The 26,219-nt window shown below is 46.0% G+C and overlaps 4 protein-coding genes across 4 annotated transcripts; 3 read left to right on the forward strand and 1 right to left on the reverse strand.

Annotated features, from left to right (window-relative positions):
• Nucleotides 1-317: 317 nt before the first annotated feature.
• Nucleotides 318-9,535, forward strand: kif7 (kinesin family member 7; the record flags this gene model as incomplete). The annotated part of the gene is made up of 15 exons (XM_084468363.1): nt 318-615; nt 871-1,080; nt 1,576-2,603; nt 2,824-2,967; nt 3,166-3,342; nt 3,510-3,742; nt 3,843-3,967; nt 4,222-4,350; nt 4,633-4,823; nt 5,091-5,153; nt 5,276-5,446; nt 6,909-7,100; nt 7,638-7,865; nt 8,290-8,488; nt 8,834-9,535. 15 exons carry the CDS (start codon nt 318-320, stop codon nt 9,391-9,393), a joined length of 3,948 nt encoding a protein of 1,315 aa, XP_084324489.1. The 3' UTR covers nt 9,394-9,535.
• Nucleotides 9,536-10,301: 766 nt separating this feature from the next.
• Nucleotides 10,302-16,587, forward strand: gkap1 (G kinase anchoring protein 1). Its single transcript, XM_084467894.1, has 12 exons — nt 10,302-10,368; nt 10,763-11,017; nt 11,306-11,461; nt 13,208-13,291; nt 13,691-13,826; nt 14,414-14,442; nt 14,624-14,779; nt 15,016-15,102; nt 15,357-15,420; nt 15,535-15,605; nt 15,798-15,875; nt 16,127-16,587. Exons 2-12 carry the CDS (start codon nt 10,784-10,786, stop codon nt 16,166-16,168), a joined length of 1,137 nt encoding a protein of 378 aa, XP_084324020.1. The 5' UTR covers nt 10,302-10,368; nt 10,763-10,783; the 3' UTR covers nt 16,169-16,587.
• A 384-nt stretch (nt 16,588-16,971) lies between these two features.
• LOC311343279 (ubiquilin-1-like) lies at nt 16,972-21,727 on the forward strand (the record flags this gene model as incomplete). Its single annotated transcript, XM_084468155.1, has 11 exons — nt 16,972-17,097; nt 17,569-17,711; nt 17,939-18,060; nt 18,667-18,929; nt 19,390-19,542; nt 19,755-19,914; nt 20,230-20,351; nt 20,440-20,523; nt 20,753-20,868; nt 21,223-21,414; nt 21,703-21,727. 11 exons carry the CDS (start codon nt 16,972-16,974, stop codon nt 21,725-21,727), a joined length of 1,506 nt encoding a protein of 501 aa, XP_084324281.1.
• Nucleotides 21,728-22,748: 1,021 nt separating this feature from the next.
• LOC311343155 (putative gluconokinase) lies at nt 22,749-26,217 on the reverse strand. Its single transcript, XM_084468016.1, has 5 exons — nt 26,077-26,217; nt 25,399-25,429; nt 25,224-25,310; nt 23,657-23,700; nt 22,749-23,503 (listed from the first exon to the last, which is right to left on the reverse strand). Exons 1-5 carry the CDS (start codon nt 26,112-26,114, stop codon nt 23,107-23,109), a joined length of 597 nt encoding a protein of 198 aa, XP_084324142.1. The 5' UTR covers nt 26,115-26,217; the 3' UTR covers nt 22,749-23,106.
• Between the last annotated feature and the right edge of the window lie 2 nt (nt 26,218-26,219).

The following is a 26,219-nucleotide window of genomic DNA, read 5'->3' on the forward strand; positions in this document are numbered from 1 at the left end:
TGCCTGTCAACATCGGTGGCGGTTTCCCGGGCAACCATGGCAACGGCAGACCGACAACAAACGCGGCCAGGTGCTGAACCGAGTTCACACAACGCACCTGACGGGTCTAACTTTTACCCAAACGTTGTTTATCACGGCTATATCGAAATTATGCGACCGTTTCATAACACCGGAACACTTTTACAAGGATTTACGTATGTAGACGTCCACTCCCTAAGTGAATAACGCTGCTGGACAAAGACCATGCGGTGAGTTTAAATCAAGAGTTGAACTTTCTGGATTCCGCCCATTCCCCACCCGCTGGTGCCGCGGCTAAGATGAACGAGGTGTGTGTCAGGGTGGCGGTCCGCGTCCGCCCCTTACTCCCCAGAGAGGTTCTCCACAACCACCAGGTGTGCGTGCGAGTGGTGCCCGACGCGTCGCGCGTGATGATCGGCAAGGACAAGACGTTCCCGTTCGACCACGTCTTCGGCTGCGAGTCCAGCCACGACGAGCTCTACGAGGCCTGCGTCCACCCGCTGGTGGAGTCGCTCGTCGACGGCCACAACGCCACGGTCTTCGCCTACGGACAGACCGGGTCGGGGAAGACGTACACACTAGGAGGGGGGCTCGTTGGTAAGTGGACGACACGCTAGAAAGCATGTCTCGCTTCGGTTAATGCAGAAGTCCGAACTACAAAATAGTTTGTATTGTCAACATTTTCATTCAAAAAGTTTTAAATCGACATGTGTTTTTGGCCATTAGGCAATTAAGGACCCATTAGGCATATGGCTGTAAAGACCGTCCATGTGTGATTATTACTTCCAAACTTCCAAAAGACATATCGCCCCCCCCATCCGACTCTTATCAATGTCTTGCCCTCTCCTCCAGATGAGGACTGGGGTATTATCGGCCGCCTGGCCCAGGATGTGTTCCAGCTGCTGGGGCAGAAGAGGCCGGCAGGGATAGGCGGTGGGCCGGTGGAGCACACGGTACGGGTCTCCTATATGGAGCTGTACCGGGAGGAGCTCAGAGACCTGTTGGAACTCCACACCAACCACAAAGAGCTGCATATCAGAGAGGACGAGCGGGGAAACACAGGTTAGGAGGGGCACACAGTCCGCTTGTACAGGAGGTCACATGCTAGGGATGAGGGGGGCAGGATAATGTAGGCGTTCCTGGGGTGTTTGACTTGCAGAGTTAACGTGCACTTGTGTATTAACACCTATTAGGGCCTAATAATGATCAGAGCTAGGGGTAAAGCTAGGGGACCTTGATTATAGGCCACAGTACAGTAGTTTGTCTCAAGGGTAGTAGAACCTTACATATGCGCCCATTGCCTGGCTCTGATCCTGTTGCTAGTGGAATTGTCTGTTCTCTCACATGGGTTCACATTGGTTTTCATTATGCTATAAGGGAGGCTCATTCTCCGTTGTATAACACTAAGTTGTGTGTGTGTCAGTTTTTCATGAACCCAGCTTCTTTGAGGCAAACCGTATGATCTGAGGGTATTAATTATGTAATAACCTTAGACATTATGACATCAGTTGTAATGATATCATTCCAAAGGGGTTCATCCTTGTGTTGTTTTCCCAGTGGTGGTGGGGGCCAGGGAGACGGTGGTCTGCTCCGCCGACGAGCTCCTCAGTGTCCTGCAGGCGGGCCACGCCCTGCGCCACACGGGCACCACGGGGATGAACGACCACTCCAGCCGCTCGCACGCCATCCTCACCCTCCAGCTCACCCAGGGCCGCCGCGGCGATGCCGTGGGTCACGGCGTCCGCTTCTCCAAGCTGCACCTGGTGGACCTCGCCGGCTCGGAGCGCGCCGGCAGGACGGGCAACACCGGTGTGCGGCTCAAAGAGTCGGTCTACATCAACGCGGGCCTGCTGGCACTGGGCAACGTCATCCGCGCGCTCTCGGACGCCGGGCGGGGTCGTCGCGGCAACGTCGTCAACAACCACAACAACCACCACCACAACGGCGGCGTGCACGTGCCGTACCGCGACGCCAAGATCACACGACTCCTGAGGGACTCACTGGGGGGGACGGCCCACACGCTGATGGTGGCGTGCGTCAGCCCCTCCCACCACAGCATGGCCGAGACCCTCAGCGTCCTGCAGTTCGCCCACAGGACGCGCCACGTACGCAATCGCCCCGGCGCCGCCGTCTCCCGGTCGGACGCCAAGTCCTGCCCTCCCCTCTGGGACCCCAGAGATGCCCGCCTGAGGGAGCTGGCCTACGAGGTGGAGACGCTCCGAGAGCTGCTGAAAGAGAGGGAGAGAGAGCTGGAGAAGGAGAGGGAGAAGGCAAGGAAAGCGGCTGGGAGGGTTGAGGAGGAGGAGAAGAAGAAGGAGGTGGAGGAGAGCTCAGAGAGCTACACTGACCTTGAGAGGACAGCCAATCAGGAGAAGGCGTTGAAGTATCTCCTCCTGGCCCATCAAGCTGCTGAGCTGTTGGAGGATTTGTCCACACCCACCCTGAGTGCCACGATCAGGCAGAGGGTGACGGATTGGCAAGAGAGCCTCGAAGCTGTTGAGCATTTAGATCCGACCAATGAAAATCCAGATGAGGCCCATCCCCTCACTGTGCTCCAGCTCAGGCGAGAGCTCAACAAAAGCCAGGTAGCGATGGGACATAAGAGTAGACACAGATCACTGGCCTACACATGTCTCATTCCTTATTGTTTTTACTCTATCATGTCCACACGGTGCTTTAACAAATGAATGACTACACTGTAGGTCTCTTTAAAGATTCCTGATAAACAAAAAGAAAAAAGTGGATCATTAATATTACAGTACATTCAAACCGTAATTATATCAAATCAATGATCCTCTCTCTCAGGAGGCTCTGGCCACAGCCAAGCAGGAATTGCAGCAGAGCGAAGAGGCACTCCGACAGGCCCAGAGGGAGATACAGCAAGTAGTCTTGGAAAGAAAGAGCCAGCTGCAGGCCCTAGAGGAGGAGAAGGAACGCACACGCATACAGGTAAAGACGTGTGCAATGCTGTGTGGGGGGAGCGATGGTATATTAACTAATGCAAAGGGACATGAGTCCTGATTTATGAATAAATGAATACAGCTTAACTGAATCGGATAGAATTGAGCAATGAATTCAAATGATATTATAGGTTCTAGGACTATTGCCCTATGATGTGTGTGTGTGTGTGTGTTTGGACGTTTGCAGACGGAACAGCTGGTGGAACAAGAGATTCTGATCAAGCGGCTTCGCGGTGACCTCATGACCTCTAGGCCGGGAACCTCAGGGAGCTCCGTGGAAACAGAAGCCTCTGTTCACTCTGCCAGGAGGCCCTACAGCGCCCCCCTGGTCGGGGACAGCCGGCGCCCCCAGCCTGCTCGGAAGGTACGATGGTAACATCGTACCATCGTGTTAAATTGAATTCATTGTTTTTTGGGGGTAGGGTTGTTTTATGAATAATTTGTCATTTTCATGAGGCAAATAAAAACGGGTGCCTCAAATAGTTGTTGTGTGTGTGTATGTGTGTGTGTGTGTTGGTGCGGCGACTGCAGATCCATTCAAGTCCGCCGGCATGTTCTTTGGAAAGAGTGATGGCAGCGTTCAGGATGCGTGGCCACCTACTGCTGGCGGAGATCGAGGAGAAACAGGAGGTCTACTGCCCTTTCATCCAGCAGCGTGAGGGGAGGGGAGACAGAGACCAGAGGGAGAACATGGAGGAGGAGGTGGAAGAGTGGAGTGATGAAGTGGAGGATGGAGATGGGGAGGACAGCCAAATGGCATTCAGGTGAATTCAACTCTCCAACAGCTTATGTTGGTTGCAAAATAAGCAGATATCCCTCTTATGAGGATCTGATATCTGGCTTATTGTTGTGTTGTTACGACAGACGTTCTTTGAATCGCACTTGGACCGGCCTTCAGAAGAGTCTAGACCAGAAACACAATGGGACTGAAACTCACCAGAAGACCCAAGATGGAAACCTACTGTCTCAACGGTCACAGCTAACACAAGGTAACCCTTGGCTTGCTTTGTGTTGTGGGATGAACAACATCACCATTACAGATATATTTATCTGATGTCCTACAATAATAACTGTATGGCTAACATAACCTCTGTACATTGCGTAGGCATGCTTATGTATGCAATTAACATGAAGCTCAAGTGCTCTGGCATTCTCAAAGGGAAAGATCAATTGACCCCTTCAACCAACATGCTTGGTTTGTATTCTGTCACTGTCAGTGACATCAGATGTTGGCTCTCCACAGAGATCCATGGGAAACCAATACATCTGAAGGAGGCGGGAGTAAGATCCTGCCCCATTCAGAGGAGAATCCAGGATCTGTCCATCAACATGCGCATGAAGGAGCAGCTCATTAAAGAGCTCGACAAAACAAGTGTGCTTTCTCCCTCATAACATATTATGTTTTCAACCCGCTTATGTCATCATTTACTGTGCAATAGTGTACTGTTTTAAGACCCTCCACGGTGTTTATTTTATTGCAAGGTGCTATCTGACTCAATATTATGAAAGTTGTTACTCAACATGTTCTCGTAAGCCTGGCTTACTCGAACAGGCGAGCCAAGTACAGCACAAGGCTCTGCCAGAATTATTTTAACATCATTTTTCCCGAGGCAAAGCTGGTTTTTACTAGTGTGGATCTTGGTCTGTGTGACAGGCAGGGATGCCAGAGCCATCGACACACATAAGGAGGATGGCAGGAAGGCAGGCGTGTTGAACAGACTGTCCCTGCAGAGCCAGCAGGCCCGGGCAGAGCTGTACCACAGCCTGCAACACCTGAGCCTGCAGAGGGAACGACTCCGAACCAGCCTGAAGCACCATTCTGCAGGCACTCAGTCCATCAACAAGGTTGGAATTCTATGTATAATTGATATGATCTTTTTAATTAATTATAATTAATATTAGCAACCACTTATAAAAAATGTTCACAGTAAAAGCAACAAAGGAGCAAAGTGCTTTACATCAAAATGAGAATTTAAGAATTATTAGTACAAATACTATTCAATTAAATATACAGGTTTTTTTGGAAATATTTTGGTAAGCTGTTAGGATAACTACTGTATTGAACGGAGCAGTCAACTGTTAAGTCAATCTTGATCTCTCTTATGTTTGAAGGGCTTAAGAATAGAGGGAACCAGCATCTCTCAAAGCAGTCTCTTTGAAGGCGCACAAGAAGAGGTGAAACTCATAATTTAACAATATTATTAGAACGATAATGAAACAATGTTCTTGTTCTTATGCTGACTGTATTTCCATTCCACTCCTAATTGCCTAATTATCCTTCTTCTTCCTGGTAAAAGGAGCATGATGGTGATTGGCTGGAGACGGAGGAGGAGCGGGCCCTGCAGCGGAAGGCGGAGCTCCAGGAGCTGGAGGCGGAGCTAAAGAGGAGAGAGGAGATGCTGCTACGCAAGGAGGCGTGTCTCCAGCAACGCAGCAAACTGGAGAACAAGAGGCTGCGCTCCAGCCAGGTGTGTGTGTGGGCGTGGGTGTGTGTGCTTGAATGTGAACGCATTCAAGCACATAACACACAACATGTTGCGGTTACCTAACTTATGGCTTTCCTTGGACATTGTAAAAAGTTAAAGGGGTCCCATTATGCTTTTCCGTTTTTTCCTTCTCCTTTTGCTCTTTACATATGTTTTTTGGGTATATAAATGGTTGGCAAAGTTACAATACCACAAAGTTGCCACAAGGGGGAGTAAATGACGCAAATCAAAGTTGCTGAGCTGCCAGAAACGGCTCGTTGGGATTTCATCCGCGGCTTTCTTTTACTTCCGGTACAAGGTGACGTAAGGTTGTACTTTCGCTGGGAGTCATGCCGCCTTCAAAACAGCTCGGAGGTTCGGAAGCTCTTACGTGTCTTTACGTAAACCTTCCCTTCTTCCGAAATAAGAGCGTTCAGGAAACGCCCCTCCGAAGTGCGTAGGCTATGGCATAAAATCGTTCTTGAGACCAGACAACAACAAGTATGGATGCCCGCAGGGGCCTCTTTGCGCTTCTTTGCTGAATCAGATGAATCAGTTAGTAGAACTGATTGCGATGGTTGAACATGAGCGAGAATTTATCATGGGGTTGATTATAATTGTAAGCAATGTATAGTAATGCAAATGTTACAATGGGTGTTAAGTTTGCCTCTTAATGCTTGCTGCAAGTTCACTTTAGTCTACAATGTAATGACAGCGAAATGGGCATCCATGGTTGTGACGTGAACTCAGAGGACTCGGGTCACTTCAAACTCCAATCCAACAGAGTGTTCAAAGCACTTTCCTCCGAGCTTAAGGTCCGAACCTCAGAACCTCCCGGAAATTCTGAGCATTTTGAAGGCGGCATCAATGGGAGAGCGTCATCAGATGATTCACAATCAGTCAGAAGAACAGTTAGATTTTGCTACTCTCATCAAGTAAAGTTTTGGTTAACAATGGTTAATAATAATAATAATAATAATACATTTTATTTATAACACACTTTACATCAAACAAACAATCTCAAAGTGCTAACAAATTATCTCAAAGTTAGAAGGTGTTTTCTTCGTTGTGAAGGGACATCTCCCTTGTATGCTTTGCCAAAGGCAGAGCCTTCACATAGCCACCTAACTGCCTCAAAATTCAACTGGGTGTTTCACATAGGGGTTGTAATACTCATAAAAGTAGGAGAAAAAATAATGTACTCAACAACCCTTTATTGTTGTAAGTAAATGCTATGAGATCAAACAAATTAAATAATAAACAGTAAAAAAAAGCCCATAATAGGACCCCTTTAATCATACTTAATCAACATACTTATCTCACTATAACTTCCATTCATCATAATAATGATATTTCTTTCTAAGTTTTCAAAATTGCCCCAAATACAAATAAAATAGTTTGTAATCTTCTATTATTGAAATACAACATAACGTTCCTTGTCATCCGTCTCCGTCCCTTTTCTCAGGTTCTAAGTCAGGATCTACTCCGCGTGTCGACACGCCTGGAGTCCCTTGAGGAGCAGCTAGGGGGCAGCGACCAGACCGGGCACAGCCGAGTGGTCACCGCAGAGGAACTGGAGAAGGAGAGAGACTCCCTCAGAGAGAGGAGAGACACTCTGAACACACAACTCCGGGATGGGAAGGTGCTGTCCACAAAGGTCAGGACAAGAGACGGTGACTGTGTGTGTGTGTTTGTGCGTGTGTGTGTGTGCGTTTCCGGCATTTAAAAATCTTGATAGACCGCAATTTTCTTTTTCACAGCAATCGATAAATCAAATGCTCTGACAAAACAAATCGAATCTGGCATCTATGGCTGTGGCATCCAATCATTTAATTCGGGCTGAATTTAATTATTAAAGGCCTACCTGGCTAGCTGCGCGCACTCTGCCGGAGCACTCATTGCACGTGACCCGAGTTATCTACAAGTCCAGGAAGAACTATTGCTGAAGCTAGCGAGATGTTTAATCTGTTTAGTCAGGGGAGTGGCTTTGGCGAGAGGCCTGAAGCCAGGGTTGAGATTTTTTCGGTAGGATACTTTAAAAATCTATCTTATTCTGACTGGTTTCTCCAAATTGCCTCCCCTATCTTTAATCGTATGTAATATAAGCCATTTCCATGAACCTATGTTCAATCAATGTATTTGCACATGTGTGCTAACTAAGTATCTAATATGTCATTCATTTGTCTGTGTCCAGGAAGAGCATTCCCTGCTTGAGTTGGAGGAGGCTATAGAAGTGCTGGAGGCTGCTCTGGACTTTAAGAACCAGTCCATTCAAGACAGGCAGAAGCAGCTGTCATTCACCGCCATGATCTCCCACCAGTCCCAGACCGCTGAGCCCTCCCAACTATGTAACGTCTCCGGGAAGCTGAAGAAGCTCTCGCAGACAGAGGCCTCCAATTTGCTGTTGAAATACTTCAACAAGGTGAATGTCCAACATACTCAAATACGGTAGACGTGCATGCACATAATTATTCCTTTGAGCTACAGCCGCCTACTAAACGGCTCTAATGGTAGAGGGTTGTGCGAACACTGTCAGGGTAAGGGGGCGGATTTACCCACTGAGCCCACCCATGCTCAGAATGTATGCACTCATGTTTGAACACATGGTATTGGTAAATGCTATGTATCAATGCATCCACCCGGTGGCATGTATCAATACAAGTACAGTTCATATCCAACTGGATGACAAATTGTAATGTTATGTAAACGCAAAAGATAACAGCACGTAATACTTCTAATATACCAATACATCAATGGCCAAAAGTCTCCCGTCCGGATCTCAACATTATATCAATGCTCCACCACCACCACCACCGCCACCTCAAACCTGCCCCTCACCCCACCAGGTGGTGTGCCTGCGGGACGAGTTGCGTTGCCTGCGGCTGTGCTACGAGGACCTGCGTCTGGCCGCCGGCGAGCGGGAGGGCCAGTACCGGACGGCCGAGGCCGCCCTGCAGCACCTGGTGCTGGACACGGACCGGAGGCTCACCCTGCAGCAACAGCAGCACCAGGGCAGCATGCAGCTGCTGCTCAAACAGCTCAGAGGTACCCAGAAGGGAGGGTGTGTGTGTGTGTGTCTGTGTGTGAGTGTTTGGGTGTGTGTATGTGTGGGTGTGGGTTGGGGGACGGGGGGCTCATTAGTGCTCAGAAAGTGTGTGGCGGGGGAAATGTGTTGGTACATAGAGTGCTTGGCAACATGAATATTTTCCTGACGCGCCTCTTGATAGGAAGCCAAGTTGTTTGGTTTCATGTGTGACTTTATGTAACTGTCAATAAGGTAATTGATGGGATTCATAGTCACTTTTTGTGTGTGTGTGTGTGTGTGTGTGTGTGTGTGTGTGTGTGTGTGTGTGTGTGTGTGTGTGTGTGTGTGTGTGTGTGTGTGTGTAGAGGGGAGCTCTGGGGAGGCAGAGCAGGCCGTGCGAGCTAGGCTGCAGCAGCTGGAGAGGGAGTTGTTCTTCTACAAGTGCACCAGCCGCCAGCTGAAGAAGAAACTGAAAGAGCTGCTCGGTGATCCTCGACAAACCCCACAAGAGCCCTCCGCCGCTCAGCCTTCACTCCCACACGTGGACCCCCAGGGGCCCCAATACGTGCAGAGGAACACAAAGACACCCTCTCGGCCATCAGAGAGTAGCGCACACCACACTGGGACACAGGCACGGACGGGCGAACACCCGACCGAAGCATTTTCCTCGTCGACCTTTAACCTTCAAATGAACAAAACAACACCAAAGGAGCCTTCTTATATTCAGACACATGCACAGGGGACTGTTGGGGTTGGGGAGGGGCCAGAGATCGCCACCATCCGCGTGTCTCGCAGAGAGCTTAGGGAGATCTCACCCTCAGACCTTCAGGTCTCTCGTTCGGCCACACGGGGGCGCCATTCAGCAGTGAAGACCAGCACAGAGTCGATACTGGAGGACTCTATAGAGTTATCTCGAAAACACTAATGTAAACGAGCAAAGACAAGAGTGCCTTGCCTACTAGCAATAGTAGTAACACTGTTTGCCAATTGTTAATATACTATTATAATATAATATACTAACTACTAATCAGAATGGCAACCTGTTAGTTTATGTGTTCTATTTTCTGTTCTCCGGTCTAATGACAATCCTTGTGGGTTCCTCCCCAATTGTAAATGCAGGTCAAGGTTAAAGACGAAACTGTTGGAAACTAAATTAAGGTTATCTCTTACAGGTTGTCAATACATATTAATGTCATTACTATTTCCACTGAGCCTCCAAGCCTTACTCCAGAGGTAATGACATTTGCTGTGAAGGCTACAATCTCAAAGCCACAGTAGGGGATTAAACATCTTAATAAAAACATCTACATAAGATGTAAGACGGCTTCTGTGTAGTAAATTATCACTATCGCTGTACTACATTAAAGTTTATAATAGTTGAGTTACTAGTTAATAGCTTAGTATTTCAACATAAACCCATTTGAATGGCAGATGTCGAATTAGCATTGAAAATGCTAGGTAGTGTGTAAACACGCACTGTAAGTGCGTGCTATTATTGTAATGATGAAATGTGGTTTGATAGTTGAATTAAAAATTCCTAAGAAATGCGTTGGTTACTTTTATTTATTTTTGGGATCTGTTCATGGCGGTGTGGGGTCATTTTGGGAGATCCCTAGTTCCTTATTTAGATCAATCAATTATTCATTGTCGTTTTCAACTCCATTCAGTCATGAGGTTTAAATTAAAGTTTTTCTCTTTCTCACTCCTCTTTCTAGCAATTTTTTTAAAACTTGTTAACATTATATCAAAGCGTTCTGCAACAAAATCGAATAGTCATTTACATACACCGAGACACGGGGATGTTTTTGGTCCACCCGGCTTGCTGTACATACTCCTCCGGCGAGCACTGCTGAGCTGAACGTGTTGGTTCCAAACAGGACACTTTCTTTCACAACTAAAAGTAGGTTTTCACCCACCATATGTCCCCGGTATGACATCCAAAAATACTTGGCGAGTAGTGTTTGCAGTACGTGTTCCTTTTCAAACGGTGAACGCGTTCGTGGTTAGTTTCATTGAGCCTGTTCTCCACTTGTTTGGTTAGCTTTGTCCGGCTAACGATGTGTTGCTTAGCGAGGCTAAATGCGATGTAATGCTAACTGCGGGTTTCTTATGATATCGCAGCAATATCTGTATAAATGAAACCGAAAGACTTAAGCGTTGGCGTCAGGTTTCTACATCAACCGTATTGTTAACGTTACCGCATACTTGCTTCATTTCAGAACGAGTGGACCTCCCACACGTGTGGTTCTGTGTAGTCGGCGGTTCACGCAGTATTTTTTTGTCTTTGTGAACAGTTTGCTACCTACATTTGATCAATGGCATCGTCAACAATGATCAATGTCCCAACCACCGCTTCCCGGTTCGCCCTGCTGCAAATCGACTCTGATTCGGACTCTGAGGGTAAGAGCACTGGGAAAGCCGGTCGCGACTCGTCCGGGAAGAACCGACCGGGTAAGACCACGACAGCTGGCAAAACGAATCAGAAAAACGACCAGAAGAAAGATAAGAAGAAGAAAATGAAGGACCAACAAAAGTGTGAAGTGAACGAGGTAAGGACGAGAGCAAGCCACGAATAGGTAGGCCTACAGTGTAGGTGAGCCTTATTACCACAGGTTGCTCATACAGTGCAGTTTTAATGCCAACCGGTGGTTGATAGAATAAATATAACTTGATTACGTGATTCATTCGCTGATTACAACTATTCATGTACTCAAAGCATTGGTACCTAAACACTATGCAATGTTAAATGCTTTCTAGAATAATGTTTACACTAGATTCAGACTGGAGCCTATATGTCATGATGTCAAACTTATTATTTTTATTTTCTCCCATTTTAGTTAAGAAGTCTGGCATTCAAGAAGATCCCTCAAAAGCCTTCATCTCAACCACCGACCCTTCAAGGCGTAGCCAATGTGCTTCTGAATCCAGGGCTAGGCGACCAGGGTACTCCACCACCCGAAGGATGGCAGCAGTGGAGGCAGAGGGATGAGCAGGTAGGAGCAACGGAGGCCCCTTCACTCCCACCATGTTGACACATCATGTCTGTGTCAGTACGTTGCACTCACTATGCACACAGCAGACCTGGTTACCGCCGTAACCAGGGTTCTTAACTGCCATGTAAGCAAAGAAGGCGGTTTACGGAACCCAGTTCCCCCGATTCTCTTCCCATTTAGTAGACTTAAGATGTCATTCCGTTCAAACCACTCTTCGACCGCCAAGGGAACTTTATTTGGCAGATATAAACACCTTTTAAAGTCAGTCTTGATTTGTATACTTTTTTTTTTGTTTTCGTCAAATGTTGTGGTAGATTTAGCGCACCTGGCTTTTCAACTTGCTTCCGTAACCCTAACCTGTGCTGTTGCTATGCAAGATGAGATGATATGGGAAATGTGTCCACAGAATAAACACTGTAACCTGTAGGGCTGTAGTCATCCAAAGAAAATCTTGCTATACTGAAATTCGACCAACTCTAATGACCGATTGGTCAAAATCATTTTTTTTCACATTGTCTATAGGTTATCTTAATCGGCCACAGTGCACTCCACTCAAACTAAATATCACCTATGTGCTGTTTTGGAGGAAGTGGTGGGTTTCAGATCCACTCATGGTCAGAGTCGTGACGGTTACGGCAGAACTTCAACTTAAAGCGGGTCACCAGACGAGCCACTGAACGCGGCACAGGCAGCGTTGTTTAGTAGAAAGACTAGAATCAAACTAGAATTGAAAAGATTTGATTTATCTGTGTTTAAAATAATGTGTCCCAATTGAATGGGTGACGATGCGTGCCACGGTGCATTGTCTGATACCTTCATGCTTGAAGCCTATCAGGGTAAAACACGATAGTTGACGGAGCATCACAGACAACATGAAAAAAATATTTTTTAGAATGCCAACACACTTTTGTGTAGTCCCTTTTAACCAAATGTGGCCATCAACGACTTATTTGACATAGTGTAAAATAGTTTCTAGCCGGGTAAATGTTCAGTCAGTAGTTTAGCAGTCACCCTAAGTCGGACTAGTAATAGTTAAGTTCTAACACAATACAGCCCATCACTCAACAATAAATTACATCGATCTGCACAGGCCCCCCAGAAATAATGGGTTAAGAAGAGGTTTTTTTCTTATGAAAGTATCACCAGCGATTATCTGTCCAATGAGAATTTGGTCGAACTAATTCCTACCGACCAGAACAGCCCTAGTAACCTGGTTACCCTGCCTAACCAGCTTTCCCCCTGCATGGAATTGTATTGTGTGATTCACATCCCAGACCTTAAGCCATGTCTTGGATAAATGCAGGACATGATTCAGTCTGCACTGCAGTTTGCTGTTCTCTGTTGAAAATATAGGCCATCACTGTCCTCAATATCAGAACCAGGCTTATGACTAAATTGGTGTTGGTAATTGAAATCGTGTGCTTTTGAGTTGGTAATTAAATGTGCCACATATTAAAACAACTGCTTTCAAGGTGAGAATGACACATAATCTAGTTTCTTCAGTGATTGGCTCAGCTGAGGTCCCCTACAATGCTTTAAAATGAGTATAGTGAAAATGATGTGACATTGTGCATAATGTGCCACTGGTCCCCTGCTACTTTCTTCTCTGAAACTGGTGTAAAAACCCCTTTGTATCGCGTACGTTGTGTAAAAGGATAGATGTGTATATATGCCCTTATATCAAGCTTGAGCTCTTAGTATGTATATGCTTTCTTGATGAGCATTTGTGTATGTGCTCCTCTTTAGATAACCAGTGAACTGTATGAGGCCGACTTGGAAAAGGCCTTGATTCTGAGCAAACAGGACTTCTTTGAGCAGCAAAAACATCAGGTATGTCAGACAGACAAACTATGACCCAGACTATAGGATGATCAGCTAATAATAATAATACATTAAAGCTTAAAACCTTTCTTTATATGTTAATTAATTGACACGCCACCCTTGAGAATGTATTCATATTGACCATGTATATTGTATACATACTGTATGCATACTGTATGCTGCCCCCTAGAGTTCTGTCCTGAAAACCCATCCAATACACAATAGCCCAGCACTCGGATGAAGAATGTGTCTTTTTGGGGCCTTGAAGAATACATACAAAGTTAGGCTGACAAATGCAAATGTTAAGCTCAAAACTACCTTTGATAGTTTAGCTGTGTTAACTTGCTCACTTAGCCATGCAACTGGGTTCAGTCGGATAATGCACACACCTTCTCCGCCCGCCGACAGAAAACGACAGACGCATCCTCGCCCAAGTCTCGAGGAGGGAAGGAGGGAGGAGGGAAAAAGGAGAAGAAGAAGGGTCAACAGGGGAAAGACAAAAAGACGGTTTCTCTGCAGAACTTCCAGAGTGACGGGGCTGCAGGTGAGGGGATGCTAGGGCCTTCCCACCCCCACCGCCACCGCCTGGCTGGTGGGGGGGTCCCCTTCATTATACCCAGAGGGGTCTCTTGCAGTCTGGTGCCTTTGATAGTTGAGAATGTTGCTTTGTTGTCAGGGCAAATCAATTCCCTTAAAGGTCCCATGACGTGCCACCAGGTGTGGTGTGACTAGCCGTTACAAGTCGTTTTGGAAATCTGCCCGTCACACATCTAGGTGGACACGCCCACCTGTGATGTCATGGGGACGATTTCCAAAACGGCTTGTAACGGCTAATCACACCACACCTGGTGGCATGTCATGGGACCTTTGACTTTCAACCACCTGCTGCATTTGCTCTGCGTCTGCTTTGTTGTCATCATGATAATGTAGGATTAATGATTAATGTCACAAAATCGTAATTGTGATTATTTTGCCAGATATCTTGATTGCGATTAACAGATTATCAATTAAATTATTATTGTATTATTTTAATGAGTAACTTTGCATCAGTTTCGATTAGCTAACTGCAGAGGCTAAATATTATTTAGATTGAATATGCAATAATTTGATACCATTTATTTTGTCTTGCAGAACATCTTGGTAAAAAGCAGGAGAAGGAGGTGAGCAAAGTGATTTTTTTTAATCTTTATTTATCAACCTGGCGTCAAGTACTACACGTTTTCTGTAGTAATTGGGAACAAATTGTGTATAAATAAATGTGTTTGTGAACCATAGGTTGATGAACATGTTTTGAGGTGTTTGAGGTGTTCTGAATGTTATGGTCAACTCATTTAAAAACAGGGAAGCGGAGCAGCCAACGTCGGGCCAGCGCAAGACGAGCGCTTCTTCAACAAGCTGGAGGACGACGTGAGCAAAATCATCCAGAGGGAGAAACGGCAAGAACAGTATTCTACCAGCCCGGGCCAAGAGGCCAACAACTCCACAGAACACGAACCGGTGAGCCTGACACTAACGCACACCATGTCGAATAGCTGATCATTATTCTTCTTAGATGTAGAGCGGTGCATGCACGCACAGACACACACACATACACATACACTATGTGTGGTCCTACAGCGACAGGGTTGTTGCTGTAGCCAAATGATAAACAGTTGAGAATAAATCAGAGGCCCTCTAGGAGCTAAGTGCGTTCTGATGGTTTAATTGCTATGGTACGTGTGCCGTCTCTGCAGGACCCCCGGGCGGAACAGCTGATGGACGACCTGGAGAAGAAGGACCAGGAGATCGAGAAACTCAAGACCACCATATCCCAATGGGAGGTGAGCGTCGCAGCCCTGAACGTTTTCAAAAGGGCCACTTGCCACTCTCTTATCTTTACATAGGCACTTTGATTGGACTCGTGGATCTTTTTTTATACTCGTCCTATGTTAAACTGTATAGTAGTAGTAGACACATTCTACATTACTGGTAGTCTTCATGTTTATTTAATTTCAAAAGAAAAGTTTGTGTCTTCCTGAGATTGGAAAATCAATGTTGGTGACCTCGATTCTCCCTATTCTCTCCAATTGTGCAGGTTAAATACAAAGAGGTGAAGGCAAGAAACGCACAGTTGCTCAAGATGCTTCAGCAGGGAGAGAGTGAGTTTGAAAATGCATTGTCACTGCACCCAGAAAGCCCTTGTATGATATGTATCGCAAATTATGGGGCAAAAGAGGAGTCCTATTAAATGTGTTTTTTCCTGTCTCCCTCAGTGAAAGATAAAGCAGAAATTCTCCTCCATGTGGATGAGCTGCTGAATATAAAAGAGGAACTGTCCTCACAGGTAATCTTAAATTGACTTTCTTACTGGCTATTTTAGCAGAGGATAGAGGATATTTGTTATTTATGTTTCTTTCGTATTTTTTGATTTGTTTGGCATTGTATCATTGTAACAACTGACAAAGAATTTGCCACGTAGTCAATCCTAACTGTTCCAAATGTACGCTAAATAAACTTGGTTGTTTTGATTCTTCAGGTAACACTATTGCATGCAGCCCTTGAACAAGAGAAGTCTAAAGTTAAAGGACTGCAAACGGATCAACCCAAACATCAGGTAGGAATACGTCACGTTGGCATTCTTATCAATTATAAAATATAATCTAAACGGGGTCCATGATACTGTGGTGGGTACGAGGTTACAGCCAAAAGGTTCTGGGTTCGATCTGCCTTGTCCCACAACCTACCTGTTGGCATACTAGAGAAAAATGTCAAACCCCTTCCTGCTCCTCAAAGACATACATCTGAGTTCAATACTGAATCCAGTGCGGTCACATGCTAACATGTCGTTGTGTTTGTGTTTGGCAGGGGAACAAGAGGGGGAAGAAGGGCTCCGAGTGTGATCTATGAAGAGTCCAGCACTGAATGTGTCCACCGGGACAAATACATGAAGAAGACGCTGCTGACGTTTAGTTCTCCTATTTGTTTCGAGAGAATTAAATGTTTCCCCACCCCTCTGGGTTGTTAATTTTATTTTTCTGTCATGTCAGCAGACTATGCATGCCACTCTTAACACTTCAATCGACATTTCATGGACCCACTCCCCCACTACCCAATGGCGTCAACAGCTGTTTTTTTATTTAAACATTTTTTAAAACAATGCTCTGTTGAGTTTATGTGAGGATGGTGGTTTGTTATCCCGTGCTGCCTTATATCGCAACATGATGCTACGGCATCCCCATGACATTTCTGGTTGAAACCCTTGGCTGTATGCCAAATTGTTTGTTTGTTTTCCTTATCACACGGTGAAGTTAATAAAACTACTTTACAGTGAAGTGGGTGTCTGTGTGTGTGTGTGGGTGGGTTAAAGTGACTGAAATCACTTCATCACAGTTGCAGTTACGTGTGGCGACTTAAAACCACACCTCCATGCCTGTAGGAGGACAAGAAATCTTTAAAAAATAGCGCAATTGTTGTCTAAATGATGCAATAACGTAAGTCTGAAATAAATGAAGGCAAGCGTATTTAAAAAAAATGTAATAGTGAAAAAGATATAAGAAATAAATCCTACAAAAAAGAATAGGCTGTACATCTTGCGCAGCCACTTAAATTTGGCATGAGTCCCGTCGTTCTGCCTAGTCACTGAACAGACGCATCTAGGCGGCGCTCCACGCCCGGCCAAGACCCGACTGCATCTCTGGGCCAGGGCAAGGATGGCTGGCGCGGTGAAGGATGCGGAGGGACCGGCGGGCCTGTTCTCAAACAGCTTTCGGGTGACCCTGAAGACCACTATAGCGATAAATGATTTCGCCGTCGGGGTTAACTGCACCGTAAGCCAGGTAAACGTGAACGCAACTGCGTGGACAAACGTGACTTTATTCAAAGACCGTTAATGTAGCCTTATCAAGCTGATGTGTTGGTCTTCGTTGATGGCAAGGCTTGAGCTATTAGACTATTAGCATGCCAAGGTTTTTACTTTTATGACTATAGTCATAAAAGTAAAAATGTAAACATTTAGTAAAAATTTTAATTATCCTCCTAGCGTCATAGGCTACAATAGGCCTATATTGTATGACGCTCAAAACAAAAGTATTTTCTTCAAGTAGAATTATTTACAATTCCAACACAAATTATATTAAACTAAAAAAAATCCTCATACAATATATAGTAGAGTAGAATATATTGTGTGATGCTAGGAGGATAATTAAAATTCTTGACAGGATCAATCGTACGTTTAATTGCAGCTGTCATGGACAAGTTAAACTTAGTAATGATACTGTGTGTGGGTGGATGCTCCTGGGGTTGTGAAGTTGAAAAGGTGTGTCGCGGAGAGATTGGGGACCACCGCAGAGCAACTGGTGCTGATCCACTCCGGTAGCATTCTCAGTGGGTCAGAGCTGCTCAGCGAGCACAAAGGAAACGACGGAACAGTCAACCTCAACATCTTTATCAGGTAGACTACATACTTTAGGGCATGGTTTCTCAACGGGGGCAGTACCGCCCCCTGGGGGGCGTTAGATTTTCAAACATTCATGGTTTTCAAATCTTTTTGGTGCAAAAATAGGCTACCTGAAATAAATAACCTAATAAAGGTTGAGAACCACTGCTTTAGGGCTATAGGTCACTTCTGTCTATGATTTTATAAATCGTTCTGATTGGTCGACTGCTCTTCCTCCTCAGTCCTCACCTTTCGTCTACACCCGCGTCCTGCAGTGTTGCTTCCAGAACAGACTACAAAGTAGAGACTGATCACCTTACCCTTGATGACCTGACACCTTCACCCACCTCTCCACTCTGTCTTGGTATGATCTCCAGCAAGATGTTATTATCACCTCACATTATTTGTCTCACCGTGTCTTAACATCCTACTCTTGTCTTGTCTCTCTCCAATCATTCATATTCTACGCACTCCCACCCACCCCTCTTTATCTGTGACACACTCCTCCCTCCACTCCCGGAAGGGTCAAAAGCAGAGAAAGAATTTCCCCCAAAAAGGGACAATAAAGGATAACTTAACTGAACTGAACTTTCCAGTCGATGTAGCTTACATATTAGCTCAAGTTAGGTGGATCACTGGTCAATTATGAATCTGGAAGCTCCTTTCCCCTTCCCCTTTCTTTCTTTCTCTTTTCTATTGTACATTTTAATAACATATCTAATTGTGGTATTATTCACGCCGTAATGCATCAAACTCACCTCATCAAACTCAATTTGACACCTCTAATAGACATTTTTCTAATTCCCATCCCATCACCACTCTGGCTTCAGCCAGATGAGTCAAATCCTACGATCCACTCACATCCAGTCCCCCGTGCTACGCCCTGCGATCCACCCACCCACCCCGCTTCGTATCACAAAGCCCCAGCATGTCTTATGCTCTGACCCTTCCCCTCTCCCCCCTACCGCAGTGGAGGAGCTGGACAGCCTGGCTCCGTCCGTCAGCGCTCCGGGTTTCTTCCAGCCCCTCCAGCGCCAGATGGAGGAACAGCTGCTCTCCGACCCGGAGCTGATGAGCACTCTCCTGGGTAGCCCCCTGGTGCAGAGCGCCCTCTCCGCCTCCAGCCCCCAGCTCACCAAACAGCTCCTCCTGTCCAACCCTCTGATCCTGCAGCTCCTCCAGACCAGCCCGGAGGTGGCCGACATGCTGGACGACCCGGATGTCATCGCACAGGTAGGCCGGCTAGGGGGTCAGGGGTCACGGTTGAGGTTGAGGTCGGGCACATGTGTTTGGTTGGCTGGATGAAAGGGGTACTGATGAGGGGGCATAGGTCTGAAGTCAATCATCTTTGACTCTGTGTTTTTGTTCTAACAGGGCATTGACGCGAGATGAAATCGAATCCTGCTGAGATATACTGTGTTTTTTTTGGTTTAGTTAGTCACTTTCAGTGAGTATGGCCTATTAATGGTCTATAAAATGTAGACCTTTCTGAATCGTCTATTCATAAATGGGTGACACGTTTTGCGAATGGATTTTCTGCCAGGTTGTGGGAGTGTGTGCGCATGCTTGTAGTGGAACTAAGGGTCTCCGGTCGTACGTTGTGTATATCGAACTACAGTAGGAAGCCCTGTCTAATGTGTCTGTCCTGGTCTCGTGTCGGTATGTGAAGTGATGAGACCATGTCGTTCCCCAGATGATCGAGCTCGCTCACAACCCCGACGTCATACAGGAAGTGATGAGGAACAAGGACTGTGGCCTCACAAACCTGGAACCAGCCCCCGCCGACTCACTTCAGAGGACTAAAAGTAACTCACAGGAGCGATCACTCAGCCCCTTGCGTGTAAAGGTGCTTGCACGCACTCACACACACACACACACACACACACACACACACACACACACACACCTTTCTGTGGTGACCATGTTGATTTCAGGATAGACAGTGTCCTTCATTGCCACTCATGTCAAGGTGAAGCTGTTATATTTAGCGTGTCCTTCATGCTCGGGTTCCCTCTGATAGTCCCTGGGCTCTGCTGTCCTCCTCTTGCTCTTATTCAGACCAGAGGAGACCCGCCAGTGACCTCATCGTCGGGGGAATCCCAGCCAATCAGAGCTGAGGGACAGCCACTTCCCTTGTACAGGCATTCCACAGAGCCCCTCGCCAACGTGGCTGACACACCCACTGTACATCCCACCTCAAAGGACCCCTTTTCCGGAGGCAAGGATACTTCATTTGCATTAAACAACACAAAATGTAACTATGTTTCAACTTGAAATGTAAAGAAGATTAAGGGGATTTCTGTTGAGCTTTCTGTGTTTTTTCTTCATCTATTAATCAATGTTTCAATGTTTAATCAAAGAGGCTTTTATCCAAAGTCACCTACAGATGCATGTCACGAAGGAGCACATAAGTAGTAGGCATCACAAGGATGTCGACAGGAAGCTGAAGACATTGGCGTTTTAACCCAGCACCTTTCTGCTAGGCGATGGACAACCGTGACCGCTACCACACTGTCATCCCCTCTGTGTGCAGGCATGCAGTCTCTCCTGGAGCATATCTGTGCCTGTCCAGGTCTGATGGAGAGCCTGCTCTCAGGACCCTATGTCAACACCATACTGGAAACCCTCTGTCAGAACCAGGACTTAGCCACACAGGTAGAGTAGGCCTGCCATGAATCACTTAATCCATCCGAGCACACACACAAACGCACAGTAATAAGGTCTCGTATACATGCTGTTTCAGATGCTGTTGAGCCACCCCTTGTTCTCAGGGAATCCTCAGCTGCAACAGCAAATCAGAGAGCATCTTCCAATGTTCCTGCAACAGGTGACGACTTATGGAGGACTCATTCTCTTACAGTAATTGGCTGAAAAGGATCAACATGATTGAACATTGAATTGTATGTGTATGATTGAAGACATTTTCATTTCTCATATACCAACTTTAATAGTAGATTTTACTGTGAAGGTGTCTCGAGATGTTATTAGCGATTAGGAACAATGGAAACCATGCTGGGGTGAGGGAATCTCTGTGCTGTGATTGATGAACCATTTAGATGCAGAGTCCAGATCTGCTGGCGGCCATGTTGAACCCTAAAGCGATGGAGGCTCTGCTTCAGATCCAACACGGCCTACAGACCCTGGCTTCAGAAGCCCCGGCCCTGGTACCCAGGTGAAAGAGCAACCGGCTGTCAGCAGACACTATAACTCAGACCTTTGAGTCAATACCATGTTTAAATCGACCCTCAAAGGATATGCATTTACTTTGACAGTCAAATGATTACTGGTAATTAAGTATACATGGTTCAGTGGTTCAGTATGATAATCAATGTTTGAATAGCTGTTTAGTCAAGTCAATATTTATATCAACATCCACCACTTTCACTCAATCATGCGCAATGGATGGATTACCACCTGGAGAGGAGAAAAAACAACAACTTTAATTTGACCCAAGTGATGCTTTGTACTTTTCCCACCACGCATGGGGCGGTGGATTCATTGTGTTTGGTGGATGTCTTTCACATAGTGCTGATCTGGAAAGCATCGGCATTGATCCTGCTGACTCCTACGTAGACAGACCGCCAGCAAACGCACCCCAGGTGGCCATGGTGACAGAACAGCAGCAGATGCAGTTTGTGCAGCAGATGCTGCAGATGTTAGCCAGCACCAGTCAACAGGTTGGCCTCGGCTCCTTGTGTACATGTCTCCGCTTTCTGTTGTACCTTATACTCAATACTTTATACTGGTATTGTATTTGTATTCTACTCTTTACTGTATTGCACTGTTTTGTTTTGTTTTTTTACTTTCTTTGCTGTTTATTACCCATTCATTTACTTTTGAAGAATTTTGATTTGATGGATACATTTATGGATGCCTTTTGATAGTCTTGAATTGGAGATGAATCAAGACTATTCAAGGATTGTGATGACATTCTTGGTCCACATACAGATACACATACTTAAATGTGTGTGTGTCCCCCTCCCTGAGCTTAATGTGTTCTGTGCAGAGTCCAGAGTGAAGACATCCCGTAGAGAGTTTGGAGCTACCTGGTGTTCTCAGCTTCAGGGATCCGAGACATCAGACATCTTCAGGTTCTACGTTCAGTACTGATGGATCCACACTCTCTCTCTCGCACGCACGCACGCACACACTCACACACTTGTAATAATAAGTGTTATCTAATTTACATACAGATATCCATGTATTACAGTACACATACCTGGTTGCATATGAGGATGAATTCGCTGCTATTTCGCTGCTATTCGTGTAAGGGAATTTCAATGATTTACCTTTGTGCACTATGAACTTAACTAACCTCATACAATGTGAACACTCTTTGTAGCAAAGTTTTCCCTTGACAAAAACACTACATCTAGTAAGACATCCTTCATATCAGAGATGGGACTCATCACATTATAAGGGTAATAATTAAATCACACCACTAAAAGTATAGTTAATGGTTACATGAGACAACGTTCACTTGTTTCATAATAAATCTGTTAAATTATGTTGTTTGTAGTATTTCGGTTTCAACACTAGAGGGCAGCTTTGCCCAGGTTCCTGAATGCCAGTAACCGAATCACGACCCACTGCTTTATTTAAGCAGAAAATATGTTTGATATTTGTCACTCAGTTCATAACCAGGTTGTTTTGGTTTGATAATTGTACACAAATGACTAAAACTTCTGAGCAGGCACAACAAACCTGCATGTTTTTTTTCTTCTTTCTCTTTTTGACCATCTATAATCTATACATGTGTTTAAATCATGAACAAGTCTGTGATCAGGTGTGTAAAAATGTAACAAATAACAGAAATAATCCCAAATAACGAATTGTGTGTGTGTGTGTTATCACATGGTTTGAATGCGGGATATGAGAACAGCCTCAAGGTTTTGTCTGGATTAGAGGCTCCTGAAATATCTGGGTTGCGGGTTTGAAGATGACCTCATGGGACAAAAGCAGCTGTAGCACCCCCCCCCACACACACACACACACACACACACACACACACAGGGGTGCCTCAGTATCCTTGTGTGGCGACTTCAGAGTGAATCTGTTTCACATTTTTATATAAACTTAGAAAAACTTCACTCATTCATATTTCATGCTGTTGGTGATCATAGCAAGCACTCAAATGCTCAAATACTCATTTCTGCATTAATCCGGTAATCAATACAGTGAAAGGTCACTTATTGGATACTTGTGCAATTACCTCAGTTCCGTGATCTTGTTTTAGAAATGGAAAGGATGTGAATATTCAAGTCAGTAATATTTTTAGAAAACAAAAAATGCGTAAATAATTAACGCAAGCGTTCACTTGCCCTCCGGCACACTGCTGGGCGGAAGAACGGAAACCACAACTCTGCACGTGTCACGCAAGTTCTCCAAGCAGTTCCCGGTGAACACTCACTCAGCGATTATGGTCTGCTACCGTGGTAACCACTTTCAGGACGGGGGCCCTGAGGCTGAGGAGATTCACAACCTCTGTGGCGATGTCACCCATGCCCCTTCTTATGTCCAGGGTCAACACCTGCTCCTCCGCTCCTGGTGGCTCCAGAGCAGAGAACTGGGACTGCAGCATGTCCGCCCGCATGTAGTGTCCACTCCTGGCCACCATCCTCTGGTGGATGAGCTCATAGTCGCCATGCAGGAAGAGGAAGTGAACCCAGGGCAGGGACGGCGGCAGGGCTGCTCGCTCCGTACAGGAGGTGGAAGTGAGGGCTCGGGGGCCGTGGAGAAGGATCTGCCTGTAGAGTCTCTTCAGGGCGGAGCAAACCACGATGGCATCAGAGGACGATCGCCTTGCTCTACAGGGGGAAGGGGAAAGGGGACGCACGTTCACACACAAACTGAGCTGAATCACACATACAATGTTCACTGTTACTCTGACAGTGGGGAGAGGTTGAGGGAGGGAGGGTTGCGGGTGATGGGGAGAGTTTGGCAAGATCGTTTTTTCTTACTTGACGGTGGCTTGGTGGAGCTTATGGAGCCACGGAAATCTGTCCTGGGAGAATTTGGTGACAGAAGGACCACACATGAATGATAACATTTACGACTAGGGCATAAACATTGGATTTGTGTCAAAGGGCAAGGGGGTTGAATTATTGTATTGTAGGTCGGCGTGAATTCTTAAGACGAGGTTTAGCCCTGGACAAAATGTTCGGGACTCACTTGAGTGTCTGTACGTAGAACCGATGAGGCAACCTTTGGTGCACTGAGCCAGGGGAACAGAAAGCTTACCGTACAAGATAACACAGAGGGATACATTTTGTACAGCCTAAGCAAAAACAATGCGAACAGCAGCGATCTGCCTTGGCTAGGAGAGAGTACAACATTATTTTGCGATTCGGCAAGGTGCAAATGGCAGCTATGAGTAAATATGGCTATAAAATTTACTTGACATCATAAATATACAGTGGATAGATTTAGAACGCTTGTGTTTTATCTAAGCTAAGATAGGTGGTCTGGTGGCATTAGCTTGGTTAGCATGTTTTGCAAAAATGTTGTCGGCATAAAGGTATGCATACAGTATATATGAGGGAAGTACACTCAGCAATAATAAGAAATAGCTGACAACACTCCTTTCAGCAGTGTTAAAGCCTAACTCGGGATTGAAGTTAATGATCCTTGAGTCTGAGCAGGTAATATAACTTCTTGCTTCGGCACATATTAGGCCTACAGGGGATCATGTCCAACGGCCTTCCCAGACCAAGGTCCCCACCAAGAACCAATGAGAGGAAATTAAACAATCAGACATGGAGGTTAAGAAACACAGGCTTATTTAAACTACGATCAAACAGGAAATCCAACTGGACACGCTGCATCTGTCAAATTCGAGCTAAAGTTGAATCTTTAGTATGAGACAAAAAAGGCTTTAAAACTCAAATGTACCCCTCGGTGCTCTTGTCATGGTATTATTGTGAAAGGCAATTAAAATGATTATTTTGGATTAAGAATTGTCCCCATGCCTGTTCCTACCTGCCAGATGGCATGGCAATATATGTTGGCAAACGATAGCTTTGGTTGTCATTACTAAAACACTTTTTTTACGGCCAGCTGTCATTCTTCGCTCAGGAGGTTTTGCTTTTCGATGTGATATTCCATTAATGGCATGAATAACACATTCGGAATTATCATATCAGAAAAGGCGCCTCACCTGAAGTAACACGTCCATATGAGCGTTCTGTTCTACGTGTAGCAACCAAAACATTGTTCATTTGAAGGCGGACACTTGAAACCCTTTGCAACTTTTCTTCAATGGACTTCACCAGCCGAGATAGAACAGTCTGTGGCTACAATCTTGCTTAAGGGACATCAGGTCTGTGAGGCCATATAAGCTGTGACACCAACTCAGGGGCGCTGAGGAAGCCAATGAGTGGGGAGAGTGGACAGAGCGGCCCACTAGACCACTAGAAGCATGCTGCTGTCTGCCCCCGGGCCAGCTCACCCACTCTGTGAGCAGCTCACCCGCTCTGTGAGCAGCTCACCCGCTCTGTGAGCAGCTCACCTGCTCTGTGAGCAGCTCACCTGGTCTGTGAGGGCCTCCCCGCGAGCCATCTTGTCGATGTTCTCTGGAGGGTGGAAGTCATCTCCTTCATACAGCGGCCAGCCCAGCTGTAGACACACACGTGCACAGACCAGCTGTGGTTAAGGGGAAACAGCGACAGGAGTGTTGAAGGAAAGAGGGACAGGGAATATTTACCTTTTCTGAGAGTAAGGTTCCTAGTGTGGATCTAGAAGAGAACAGGTAAAAAAAATATGTGCTTATTATTATCCCATTAATTTAGGGTGAACAGACGTTCCCGGTTTCCGGGGACAGTCCCCGTTTTCAGTGACCTGTCCCCGGCTACTGCTGGCCCGTAACCCCCCCCACCCACCCCCGTTAACAACTCCGCCAGTCCGCAACCCCCCCCCCCCCCCCCCCCCCCCCCCCGTCAACAACTCCGCTAGTCCCGTACCACCTCCCCCCTGCTTTGTGAATGGTAAGGGCAGTGTCCCCGTTTTAGTTTCTCTATGACAAAAACACTACATGTTTGGAGGGTTTTTACACTGCTGAACCGAAAATGTCCCCGGATTTTGTCTCAGAAATCTGGTCACCTTAGATTAATTACATAACGATAATTATATAGTCATAGATTATGTTGTGTCCTGTTTTATAATTTGGCACTGGAGGTAGGCCGACCTCGGCCTTACATAACATGTAAATCACGATATCATTGTTATTAATAGAATGGACTTCAATAATATTGTTATCATGTTGTCACTACTACAGGTGGCCTAATTTGCTCAGGTGAACGTCATAACTTCTGAAGAATGGCTGCAATCACACTAAAACGGAACCTTGTTTACTATACGCCGATGATGTATACTGTACACATACTTGCCGCAGCCTGACACGCCCATGATAATGAAGATCATATTGCCCCGGGAGCGTTATTAGCCCGTATGCTCGACCCCCTGACACAACGAATATCCCCTCGGAACACCTCGGAACGCTGGAGAACGGCAGCGAACAGCCGCTAG

This window comes from Micromesistius poutassou (assembly GCF_964030765.1).
Source record: "Micromesistius poutassou genome assembly, chromosome: 5".
Taxonomy (NCBI): Eukaryota; Metazoa; Chordata; class Actinopteri; order Gadiformes; family Gadidae; genus Micromesistius; species Micromesistius poutassou.

Excerpts from the sequence above, each read along its gene's own strand:
- gkap1 (XM_084467894.1), top strand. The coding sequence starts at position 10,784 with ATGGCATCGTCAACAATGATCAATGTCCCAACCACCGCTTCCCGGTTC. Across the intron at positions 13,827-14,413 it reads CCAGAGTGACGGGGCTGCAG|AACATCTTGGTAAAAAGCAG; the intron begins GTGAGGGGATGC and ends TTTGTCTTGCAG. Across the intron at positions 14,780-15,015 it reads ACTCCACAGAACACGAACCG|GACCCCCGGGCGGAACAGCT; the intron begins GTGAGCCTGACA and ends CCGTCTCTGCAG.
- LOC311343155 (XM_084468016.1), bottom strand. The coding sequence starts at position 26,114 with ATGATCTTCATTATCATGGGCGTGTCAGGCTGCGGCAA. Across the intron at positions 25,311-25,398 it reads GAACCTTACTCTCAGAAAAG|CTGGGCTGGCCGCTGTATGA; the intron begins GTAAATATTCCC and ends GTGTGTCTACAG. Across the intron at positions 23,701-25,223 it reads GGGAGGCCCTCACAGACCAG|GACAGATTTCCGTGGCTCCA; the intron begins GTGAGCTGCTCA and ends AAATTCTCCCAG.